General features: G+C 30.2%; 1 protein-coding gene across 1 annotated transcript; it reads left to right on the top strand.

The window, feature by feature from the left end:
• The first annotated feature begins 4804 nt into the window (after positions 1-4804).
• Positions 4805-12833, top strand: LOC143199927 (retinoid-inducible serine carboxypeptidase). Its single transcript, XM_076410084.1, has 10 exons — positions 4805-4984; positions 5042-5179; positions 7928-8063; positions 8121-8310; positions 8369-8479; positions 9708-9906; positions 10029-10112; positions 10174-10422; positions 10477-10631; positions 12655-12833. Exons 1-10 carry the CDS (start codon positions 4885-4887, stop codon positions 12715-12717), a joined length of 1425 nt encoding a protein of 474 aa, XP_076266199.1. The 5' UTR covers positions 4805-4884; the 3' UTR covers positions 12718-12833.
• The last annotated feature ends 6 nt before the right edge of the window (positions 12834-12839 follow it).

Genomic DNA, 12839 nt, shown 5'->3' with positions numbered 1-12839 from the left:
AATGATTCATTGGGGCATTATAAGTCCAAGGCGAACTACCATGGAGAAGTGAACCATAGCATATTTTTAGCGTTATGGTTTGAAAATAAAATGTTAAATAACCTGGAGGAAGCATCAGTTATTATTATGGACAATATCATATCACACTGGTGCAAAAAATCCCAACAATAGCATCAATAAACGGTGTAATAAAAGAATGGCCCTCAAAACATGAATAAAGTTCTGAAGAGACTATTATAAAAACTTAACTATATCAAATTCTTACTAAGTTTCTTACAATTTCACAAATTCTTACTTTAAAAATTAAAAGTTTCATTGCGATTTTTGCACTTTTTTTAGAAATAAGCCCAATAAAAGAAAAACAGTAGATCAGATGGCTGGACAATATGGTCACATATTATTACAAATTTTTCCCATCACTATAAATTCAATACAAACCAGTTGATATGGAGGGGTAGCAAATAATTATTATTATAGACTTCTGGCCGAGAAGGATATTTAATCAAAAACTATTTGGATATGTGGAAGGAAGCATTGTCGACCCTAACACCTTCAATTTTGATTAATTCACTAAGACATACATAGGAGGAAATTGATAAATAGTGGAATCGTGAACATATTTTAGACAGATTGGAAATTAAGGGTTTAGTGATTGACTTGGACAGTGACTCGGAAAGTGGCGATGACTAAAGGAAACTTTCAGGATAGGTGATAATGCTGTGCTATGCTGGAAATTCTCGAGACAGAGTGATGAGAATGAAAACAACTAAAGGTAGGTACATAATTAATAGAGTATAACTGTAGAAAAATGAAAAAAAAATAGTACGGTGTGAAAGATTTGTATGCATAGATATGATTGTAATTGTTCACAATTAAATATGAGCATTAGGTTAGTACGTATGAAGAGAAGATGAATACTAACACTTTTGTAGATATTGTAGATAATGCATTAGGGAGAATTCGGTGATTAATTTTATCAAGAATGGTGTACACAGGTGGTAGCAGAAGAAATAAAACATATAGTGATATCAAGATGACTTGACACATAAACACACCATCGAAGGAAACAAGAATTAAACGAAGACACTAAACTAAAGAACTAAAAAAAAGAATGTAAATATGCCCTCTAATGAAAGTAAAATACATTACTTTGATATATAATGGTTAAATGGGTAGATTAGGCGTCCATGGAAATATCACTACATAAAAAACGTAGACTTCTACCTTATGGGTGGTGGGGAAAGGATTTCAGTGTAAATATAAAAAAACAACACTAACATACAAACTATTATACCTGGGTTCTTAATTATAGCTTTACGTCCTTCGATAATATATGCTTTAGATGTACTATAATTTCAAAATGAACTATAAATGTTTGATCACATTTTTGTTTCATTATTTTATTCTAGTTTAAAATTTTGTTGTATGTCAAAATCAAACTGAATTAAAACTCAGGGTTGATGCGCCAACATTGCAACAAGTTTTGACTTCACATATTTAGATGACGTATGTGCAAAATAACTTTGAATTGTTTAAATTGTTTTTCCCGTCATGTAAAATGATTTAAAACTCTTTAAAAAAAAGGCAAAAATTGGTAACACCCAAAAGGATAGATGACTATAATAAAGAATCACAAATTATTTATTTTTATAATAATGTATTATAAAGAGATTAGTGAAAATATTTTTTTTAATTAAAAGTGGATTTACTAAGATTTTACCAGATATAAATATACAACATTTAAAAATTCGCCATCTCAAGTCAAACTCCAATCAGAAGCGCTACGAAACATTGACGTCACTTACCGTTTCATAGCCAAAATTTCCACATTGCAATGTTTGAACTTTTAGGAGAGCTTCGATTATATTTGGATTATTTATCTTACATTTGAAGACTGAACTGGGATTTATTAAGGCAAATAACTTAAATTTGTCCAGAAGTGATTCGTTAATTGTGACTGTAACTGAAATATATTTTTTTATAACATCCTTATTAGATACGCTTAGTACAATCTTATTTTACAATCAATTTATTACTACTTTTCCTACGTACTTGGATTAATTAACAAGCAAGACGAGTGCACTTTATATAAGTTCGTATGGTTTTGTTCGCTTCAATCTTTTGACATCCTGCGCGCTGTCCAGCAGTTGTATTCCTTCCACGTTAGTATGGTTTAGTAATCTTCTTTCGTGTTTCAAGGCGAAATCTTGGATAACTTCGCAAATCCCTTTGATTTCCAGGTCATCGTGCAGTTCTTCGTTGGTTACATAGCGATAGGCGTTGGTAATCAATCGAAGAACCTTGTTTTGACAGCGTTGTATGACTAGTTGATTTGAATTTTTAGTGCAACCCCATATTTGCACCCCATAGGTCCAAATTGACTTTATAATTGTATTATAGATCGACCTCGATGATTCCAAGGTATTTAGCTGATTCTACTTGAGGAATCCGACATCAAGTGATATAATTAAGTGTTTATTATTTCGCCTCAATGCAAAATTAACGTGGACAGATTTGGAGCTGTTAAGTTGAATTTTCCAATCATTCGTCCATTTGTAGATTTTGTTGAGTGCCACTTACACTTTTTCTATTGCCTTAGGCAGAGATATATCGTTTGCTATAATAAATGTGTCGCCAGCAAAGGTTCCAAGTAGTGTTTCTTTTATTGTTGGAATGTCAGCAGTGTAGAACAGATACAGGAGAGGTCCTAATACGCTACCTTATGGAACTCCAGCCGAAATAATTTTAAATGTCGAGAACGCCTTTTCGTGCGATACTAAATTTTCTTCCGAATAAATATGACTCCAGCAATTGACAATAGTTACGTGGTAACAATTTGCTCATCTTACAGATTAATCCCAAATGCCAAACTCGATTAAAAGCTTGTGAAACATCCAATAATATTGCAGTCAATATTAGGGCAGTATTTCTTTTCGTCAAACGCTCTTTCAATAGCCGCCGTTACTATGTGCACCTGATCGATTATTGAATGGTAACTTCGAAAACCAAACTGGAAATCCAGTATTGTTACCAAATATTTAACACGTTTAAATATTAGCTTCTCAAATAGCTTTGATATTGCAGGTATTAGCGAAATAGGCCTATAAGATTCGACTTGTTCTGCAGGTTTGTCAGGTTTTTTGAGCATAATTATTTTTCCCACCTTAAAGCATTCCGGGACATGCTTCATCCTTAAACAGGCATTAAATATATATGTCAACATGATACTGAAATAATAATTTTGAAAAAAATAATAAAATTTTTATATAATTGAAACGAGTGAATATTCCCCACAATAATACTAATATAACCATATATGAAATATAACTATATATGAATTATGAAATGTGATAAAATGTTAAAGAACATTAAGTAAAAATACTGTTAGTATAATCATTGGAAAGAAAATTAATAAGTGCAAGGAAAAAATTTAAGTGCAGTGATTGTTCAGTGAGTTCAGTTAGAAACTCGTTTTCTTCTGTTTGGTTGGTAAACAAATCTTGTAGATCTGTATAGTGACTTTATGATCAAATTCATAATTATATGATCAAATCCATCATATTATATTAAATATAATTTTCCATATTATATGGTAACTGAAAAAAATTATTAAGCTCTCATATACATAATAAACATTACAAATGGGACCTATGTTTGTCATCAATAGTGTTATAATGTCATCAACAGTGTTATTTACCTGGATCTTACGTTATTAAAACTCTGTACCTAATTTAAGGTACTTAAAATAGTAAGCGCTCACGCTAAATTGGTCTTATTGTTCTGATAAACTATCGATATTCAAATTATATCGGCGAAATTTTCATTTACACAATCTTCAATATACACAATTTGTTTGGAGTTTTTGCCGATATATAAATATATTAAGAATCCTCACTCTATTGAGAGGCATTAGAAAGTCAAATTATAACATTAACAAAGCAAAATTATTAATATAATTTATAAATAAGAATAAAAATAAATATGTAGAATTGGCATGAAGTATTTCTTCAAAAATAGTCATGCAGTCTATTACAGAGTGTTTCTTCTTAACTTTATCACAAAAAATCTTACCCGCTTAGTTGGTGCAGTGGTAAAGGCGGCACCTACTGTTGCTATAGTCGCGGGTTCGAATCCTGCTGCAGGGTAGTAAATTTATGTTCGTGATTGTCCTAGACAAGAGTGTAAACTCCAGCAAGGAATATGATCCCAGTAACGCAAGTAACCAGGCTGGGTAAGACCGGATGTCCTCTGAGATGATTTCTTCACCTTTCGCCAGTCGGTAGGCTTCATGTCGAGGACCGTGGTTCGGGGTCCGCCTTAAACTATATATCCAGTCCAGATAAACCCTCGTTGATATAAAAAGAGACTTTAAAATATAAAAAAAATATTCTTTTTAATGCTAAAATGATCCACTTAATATATTTAAATATAATGAGATTCCATTAATACAATTCGAGTATTAAAAATGAATAAATTTAAATATATTAGCGCCCACTTGTCTCAACATAATTTAAATTTAAATAAAATTCGAGCTTCAGACAATATGAACAATGAACATTCCTCATACTTCTGTTATTATAAATGTTCTGTGATGACACCGTTAAGTAAAAAATTACCAAAATATATAGTAAACATTATAAACCGTACGATTTAAATTTAATAACAATTCGAACGTCATACCAAACAAAAAAGAAACGTTATTCGCTTATATTACACCATTAGCTTGCAGGACACGTTCTTAATATCGGATTCGCTGAAATTAGTGTCAATATATGATAAAAGCCGCTAAACACTCCGTATTAACATATCGATCTAATCGTGTTTGTTTCGTTCAGTCGGTTTCATGCTTGACATGGCACAGCTTCATATCGAGAATTCATTAAAATGTTATTTCAAATTTCGGTGGGTGACTCGTTCAGTTGGTTACCAGACCGCAAAATGAATTTATTCCTTGTGCTGGTTTGGTGTCTTTGCTTGGTCAATGGTAAGGTAAACACTTCGTGGTCTAATTCAATGTTTTAATAAATATAACGTATTGTAGGAAAATCCGGATTTGGTGGGACCGACGAGAAATGGGGCTATGCGAAGGTGAACGAAAAAGCTCATATGTTTTGGTGGCTTTATTATACCACAGCTACAAGTGATTATACCCAAAGGCCTTTGGTTATATGGTTACAAGGTAAGTTTTAATACAAAATTGATATTAACAAACGATTCTCAAAACTTTTTTAATGAAATAATTATATTTGCGTTCTACCACTGTTGACGTGATTAGTCTAGGCATTATTATATTCATAGTTATGAAAATAATCAATCAGGATCAATAGTAAATGCCAATTATCTTGAAGAAAGATACTATTTGTATTCTAATAGAAAATAAAATGAAAATTTTCTAAGTTACAGGCATAAATGTGCTCTGATGCAATGTATTCTTTTTATGAAACAGATCTTGATCATACAATGAGTATGTCATTCTTGTGTAATACTCTCCATTAATTGTTTTGCCATTTTGTTGATAATTGACGGATATTTTGCTGCAATTATATAAAACTGCGTTTAACAACAACGCGAATTATTGTTGTTATATTTTTATATTCAATCTACCTGTTTAACAATTCATGGTCAATAATAAACGTGAAGAACTTCAATCACATCTCTGTACTTGAATTACTTTTTTTTTAATAATTTATTATAGCAACCTAGTAAATTAACACTAATAAACTATTTGTTTTTATCGTAATTACGGTTTTAGAATTAGAATTTCACTGCACTAGATCAAATAGTTCGAATCTCTTTCTGACTCTGATTGATCTTCTGACAAAGCGGTTGTTATCTGGAAGATGTAAGAGGTCAACATTAATATGTTGATGGAACCTCTGTTCATATCTGGACATCGTTCTTGTCGACTGTTGCAACCTTCAGGTCCTTATGCAGATTTTCATTAATATACCATGAATATACCATTAAATATACCATGGGATCATCAACAAAATCTGGTATTACTTTGTTTCAGAATTTTTGGGTTATATTGCTTTAGCTATAACAACCCCAGTACAACCAAAGTAAAAGCTTATTATATATACTGACTGAACCGACTATCTACCCTATAAACAGTATATAATTTTGTACTTAAGCGGTTTGTTTGTAATTTGATGAATTTAATATAATGATATTTCCTTAAACATTTTAACTCTTTATGAATCTGCCTGTTTAACAGTATTGTGGTAAGAGTTAATATTTGATATATCCTAAGTTATATATGTATCATAATATTTTATGATGCATATTTATAATATTACAATGACAGTTTTAATGATATATTGGTCTAATAGAGAAAAATTGTGTTCTAAAACGTACCAATTTTAACAAAATTATACAAGCATAATTCCAAAAATACCGTTCTCATTTTTTGAAAAAATTATAGCTTGAATAATATATATGTAAATCAAACATCTACTGAAAGATGATTTGGTGACATTACCAGTGAAACGTTGTAATAATTTCAAAAATCTAACGCCATTATCTTGTCTTTACATAGAACTAGGTTCACAACTCTTAGATCAGATTAACTTAATTTATTCCAATCCTTTTCATGGCTAACTAAAAGACATGTGTTTGTATGGTTCATTTGAAGCTGAGGCAGTTTTTCGTCCTTTAGAAATGTATATTTCCCCAAATGCTCCTCAACGAAATTAAGATGAGAATAGTTTTAAAATAATATATTAGGGGCAATTTTGATATGATGACATTTATAGAATTAATAGTGAAATTGAGAGACATATTTATTAAAACGAATATGAGAGTTTATTCAAATTTTCGCTATTATATGAACTCCCTCCCCCTATATTTTGAATATATGATATTCAAAGTTCGTTTTATCAACTTACCAAACGTGTGCTTCTTATCACCTAACGACTTATCAGCGTTAATTATTGCCAAGTAATCATTTTTCGTGGCAGATATATAGTTATAAAATCTAAAAAAATCCTTATTTTAATACACATTTCATTAATTTTAATTCCTCAACTTCAACCTCAAAAACTGACGGAACAAGGTTTGCAACTGACACAACAAAAATAATGGAAAACTGGTCACTTCTTTTATAGAAAATTTTTGTCTTTCAGTTCAATATCTTGACTGTTCCTTCATCTTAAGAATCAAACCTGCTTTGAATTGAGAATTATAATATCTTTCTAAAAACTAAACTATTCCATGATGATAGTAATCTTTTCTTATGTAGGTTTCTTTAGTATTTCTTAATTAATAGGTACTTTACTAGGTTCTTTAACATTAAATTAAAATTGTCACTGGGAATTAACCAAATAAAGTAGTGTTCCTTTTCGTATACATTGGTTAAAGCAGCAGCAACCCTCTTCTGTCAAAGAAATTTGAAATTTTTAATGAACATATAATATGAGTATTCAACTTTCATTACGGTTGTGATAAATATTCAACTAATTTTTTGAAGTAGTACTTTCGGATCCACACCATTTCTATTCCCAATTCTATTCCTGTTTATTCTTGTTCGTGGGTCTGGCGAGCTGTAGTAAAATTACCTTATTTAAAATATTGAAACAACTGCTTGTTACACTTTGTGAAATGTTTTCGTTAAATATATTAAATATAACGTAAATTTATTATTATTTCTAAATTATGACTTGATATAAACTTGGTATATAATAAATGTGATAATATTATATATTATCATGAGTTCACTTATTGCCAGATGTAATGAATACTTGTATGCAACGCCCACTTAGCAACAGAATTGCATTTGTAAACAGGTTACTATAATACTATAGAAAAATGCATGAAAAAATTTTACTAGAATTTTGAATTATCACTGAATGATTTACATATAAAGACTGAAACATAAAGTTTTTGAAAATTATAACATAAAAAATAGTTACTAAAGATTATTTTTTAGGTGGACCTGGTGGTTCATCCACTGGAATAGGAAATTTTCTTGAAATTGGACCGGTGGATGTAACACAACAACCTAGAGAAATTAATTGGATTAGTTATCTGAATGTACTTTTCGTGGACAATCCAGTGGGAACGGGGTATTATAACAAAAAAACATTATCTACCTTAAATACTAATACAGTTTAATAATAAAGTTTCAGTTATGTTGAAAACAATGACACGGCATATTTTGCTAAAAATAATACGGCAATCGCTCAAAATTTTCTAGTGTTTTTGCAAGGGTTCCTCAACGAAAACTCGGAATTTCAGAAGGTTCCAATATATATATTTGGTCAGTCTTACGGAGGTAAAATGGCCGTTGATATTGCTTGGCTTATAAATCAGGTAGACTTCAAACTTAAACACCATATATTATATCTCTAAAATTCTATTTCAAAATTAGGAGTCCAAAGCTGGAAATGTTAACTGTAATTTGAAGGGAATTGCATTAGGTGACTCTTGGATATCACCCATAGATTCACTGATTTCATGGCCGAATTATTTATACAATTTGGTAAGTTATTATTATTTTGGATGTAATAACACTAACTAAAATAAATAAAAGTATTTTTCTAATCAAAAATTCTTTTAAAACCGCATATAATTGCTGTACTATATTTAATAATTTTTTAACAGATTCCTCGGGATATTTAAGAGGGTTCAAAGAGCAGGCAGAATATTCACTTCATCTTGTATTTCATAACTCCGCTACTTATTTCTAAAGATATCAACTAAACGTGTACATCACATCATTCACGAATATTTGGGTATGAAAAAACTCTGTGCATAGTGGGTGCCGTTCGAGCTCAATATTGATCAAAAACAATGACAAGTTGATGACTCGGAGCAGTGTTTGAAGATGATCAAGCGTAATAAACCCGAGTTTTTGCGCCGATATGTGACAATCGATGAAACATGGCTGCATCATTTCAGTGCGAAGTCCAATCGACAGACATTCGAGAGAACTGCACATGATGAACCCGCTCCGGTTGGCCGACAAGATTATGGCGTCTGTATTTTGAGATGCATTGAACAATTTTCATTGATAACCTTGAAAAAGGAAGGATAATCAAAAGCGACTATTATATAGTTTAGTATTAGTAGCATCAGACTTGTCTTACGACTTGGTTGCTAAAAACTGACTACTTCAGTTACCCTTCGTTCTGAACTATTAAATTAATAAAACAAGCCCTGTACTTTACTAAATTTATTTACACTATTTACTGTGAACTGAGACAAGATTAATTTACTTAAATCTTTCTAATTCTACCTCTTAAACGGTAACAATGCCCCAAACAGCGATGTTCATCTTTAATATCGAAATTTCTGGAACAAACCAAGCAAACTAATTCTGACACTAGTATGACTAAGCAATCATCACCATAGTATGTGCAGTATTTGTCCATTTTCAGAAGCAAAAAAATTAAAATATGATGAAAACGATGTGATATCTCTATTTATAGAGTGCAATATCCTTCGAGTGAGTTAAAACATTAGTATGTTATACGGCTTTAATCTTTCAAACTTACTGTAGTATGGCTTCATTGAATATGCACTACGTAATATATATATATATATATATATATACATATATATATATATATATATATATATATATATATATATGTATATATATATATATATACTTTTCCCCAACTTCATATTATCATAGTACTTAGCATACAAATAAATCTGTATATTATAATGTAAAAAATATTTAACATTATTATCCTTATTTTTAGGGATTTTTAGACACTGAAGAGTTTAATACCTTAAAAACCGTCACCGATTACATCCAAGAAGATGTTGCGAATGGAAACTTCGAAAATGCTACCCAATATTTTCACGCTACTCAATTCATCATAAACAAATTCACTTCAGTGGATTATTACAACGTCATGAAGGAACAAAACAAAGTTTACAATTTAAGGAATAGTGAATGTGCGTATTTGAATTTTTTTATGTCTTTTGAAAATCTCCACGAAACCTAATTAATTATTTACGTTATATTCCTTCTATATATCATCAAGAAATGAATTTATTTACAGAAGGTATGATTTTAGGGAAGGAGAATCCCGAGGACGTGTATGTACTAAAAGGTATTATACCATATGATATTTTTGAGTCGTTGATTAACATCAAGCAAGGTAACTTAATCAATTACAATGTTATAGAAACGCTAGTTTTATAAAAAAATAATAATTGTAGTTCTTAAATCGCAAGACGAAGATGATCATCAAACATTATATAAATTAATGAACGGGCCAGTGAAAACGGCCTTAAATATTTCCGATATTTTGCCGATAGAATGGGGCGAACAGAGCGATATGGTCTTTAGAGCTGTCGACCTTGATTTCATGAAACCCGTCACTGAATTGGTCGAAAGGCTATTGAACGAGACTGATATCGAAGTTTCCGTTTACAATGGTCAACTAGATTTAATCGTGGATACTCCAGGTAAGATTTTTGATATATTTATTGAAAAATCGTAAAGTAGGTAAAATATTTTAGGTACTGTCGCTTGGGTGAACAAATTACATTGGAGATACAGTGAGACTTGGAAAGAAACTGAAAGGATACCAATTGTGATCGATAATATATATGAAGGGTACCAGAAAAGATACAAGAATTTTAATTTGTACTGGGTGCATAGAGCAGGACATTCGGTAAGTATTGTTTCTAAATTCAGGTGTTAAAAGTAACTAAATAATTAATAAATTAAATAATACATACCGTTACAATAAAGAAGAAGTATAACATTAAGTTGTACTATTATTTTGACGACTTCACTTCATAAAAATGTTCAATATTAATATAAATACCATAATAAATATATACTGAAATATGTGCGCTAATAAATCGTCTTTATTATACTTTATTCGTCAATTTACCTTTCTCGAATTGTAATAACTGCATTCATTCTAATCCTATTCCGTTTTTTCGATGCATTTTTTAATTAGACCTTATCTCATTAAAATAGACCTAATCTCAGTAAATTCAATTCTTTATATCACACAATTTTTTTAATTTTCGGGTAAAAGCTTATTAAGGACTACAAAAGATCAATAGATCCAGATATTCATTCAGTTTAACCGGTGGTTTCTATAATGTACATATGCATTTTTTCTTTTTCTATAATTCATCAATCCAATAATGAATTGTGCTTCTGCTAATTTTAACTTTCCCAAAATAGGTGGGCTATTATTTTATCCACTCAGATGCATAGCCCCAGCGTTATTGTTTTTGGTTTACTCTGGGAGAATTTTTTGAAAAGACGTTGAGTATGTTGCATTCGACTGACCTCAATATCTCAATTATCTTAAACGTCTTTAGAGTTTGAATCTACTAGTTTTCTAAAACAAACTATATAACTTGCCATAATCTATAATACCCACAAAATAACAATAGAGTAAAATTATTTGCAGCAGACATTTTTTCTGGAATATTTTATGATTTTCTTATTGCCCATATCTCAGATATGCTTAGCTCAAACTTAACCATTGTTTTGTTGTACTTGCATGAATACACTGGAATAACAAGTGCGGGATAAATAGATCAGTTTTTAAATCCTTAATTAAAATTAAATTAGATTACTTATGCTAAGGAGAAATAGTTATTGTTTCTGTGATTCGGTAACCTTATTTCATGTTTTAGGCTGAAATATTAGATAATTTCTTAAATCCATCTGATTTAGAAGGTAGTTTTGCAATCCATAGGTCCAAATAGGATTTACAATTGACTGATTATAAGTTAAAAATCTTCGGACTAGCCAGAACAATTCTTTGATTTTGGGACAGATCTGTTATGCTTTTTGTCTAACGTGACCTTTTCCTGTTCTACCTAATAAAAATAAAAATTACAGCCACCGTGAACAACTTAACACAAGTGGAGCCATATATCTTCAAAAAGTTAAAAATTGTTCATACAAATAATATCAATGCAACTAACCGCATTCTTCAGCACTTTATTTTAGAACGTCTAGATGCTTTCAATATTAACTTTTGCTTGTATACTTCGAATATATTCATGTCAATATGCTTATACGATAGTATTTTAATATAAAGGAGCGTTGGGAACTATCCATTGAAAACATTCGAAACAGTCGAGAGTCAAAAAACTAGCGGCAAAAATGCAAGGTCCGACTTTTTTTGAATTCGTGATGTCAGATGGAGATGTACGAATGCTTATCTGTATAAATTGTGAGAGGGGACGGAGAAAATTGCTTGGGGCAGTTAATTTTATATGTGGTTATATTTTCTAACGTGATGATGAGTAAATTAGAAATTATTTAGGAGATTAAGAGAGTAAAACCATTTAATCTAATTCAGTAAATTTATAAGTTAAACTCTGCATCAAAGACAGTAACATAGATATCCATCTCGAATAAGTACTTTATGATTTTTAAACTGTAGCAAATTAAGCTAAAAACAAATGCTTATTGGTGTTAATTTACCAGATTGCTATAATAAACAATAAAAACTAAACTCTTCTTAGTACATTAATTTATGTAAAGAAGACAAAGAGATGATGAGATTTAACATATATCCATTTAACATATTTTATTGAATATAACATCAAATAATTATTTTGTGATTATTGCCTATTTAGAAATATTTCATAAAAATTATGATTAATATATTAAATTATTTACTAAGCATATATAGTAACTAATACTTTTATTTGTTCTAGGTACCAGCTGATAATCCACATACAATGGCATCCATTCTAAAGCAAATAACACATATTGATTAAATGAAAGAAATCGTCATTGTTACGCAATATATATTTATATGCAATTAATATTTTTAATTTTCTACCATCAGACAATGAATTTATAAGTATAGATAAATAAATCAGATTTAAATAAGCATAAT

Source organism: Rhynchophorus ferrugineus, unplaced genomic scaffold (assembly GCF_030347505.1).
Source record: "Rhynchophorus ferrugineus isolate W39M unplaced genomic scaffold, kcgeb_rfMv2 rfM1, whole genome shotgun sequence".
Taxonomy (NCBI): Eukaryota; Metazoa; Arthropoda; class Insecta; order Coleoptera; family Curculionidae; genus Rhynchophorus; species Rhynchophorus ferrugineus.
Note: the sequence above shows the minus strand (reverse complement) of the source record. Positions and strands in the feature narration are given on the sequence as shown.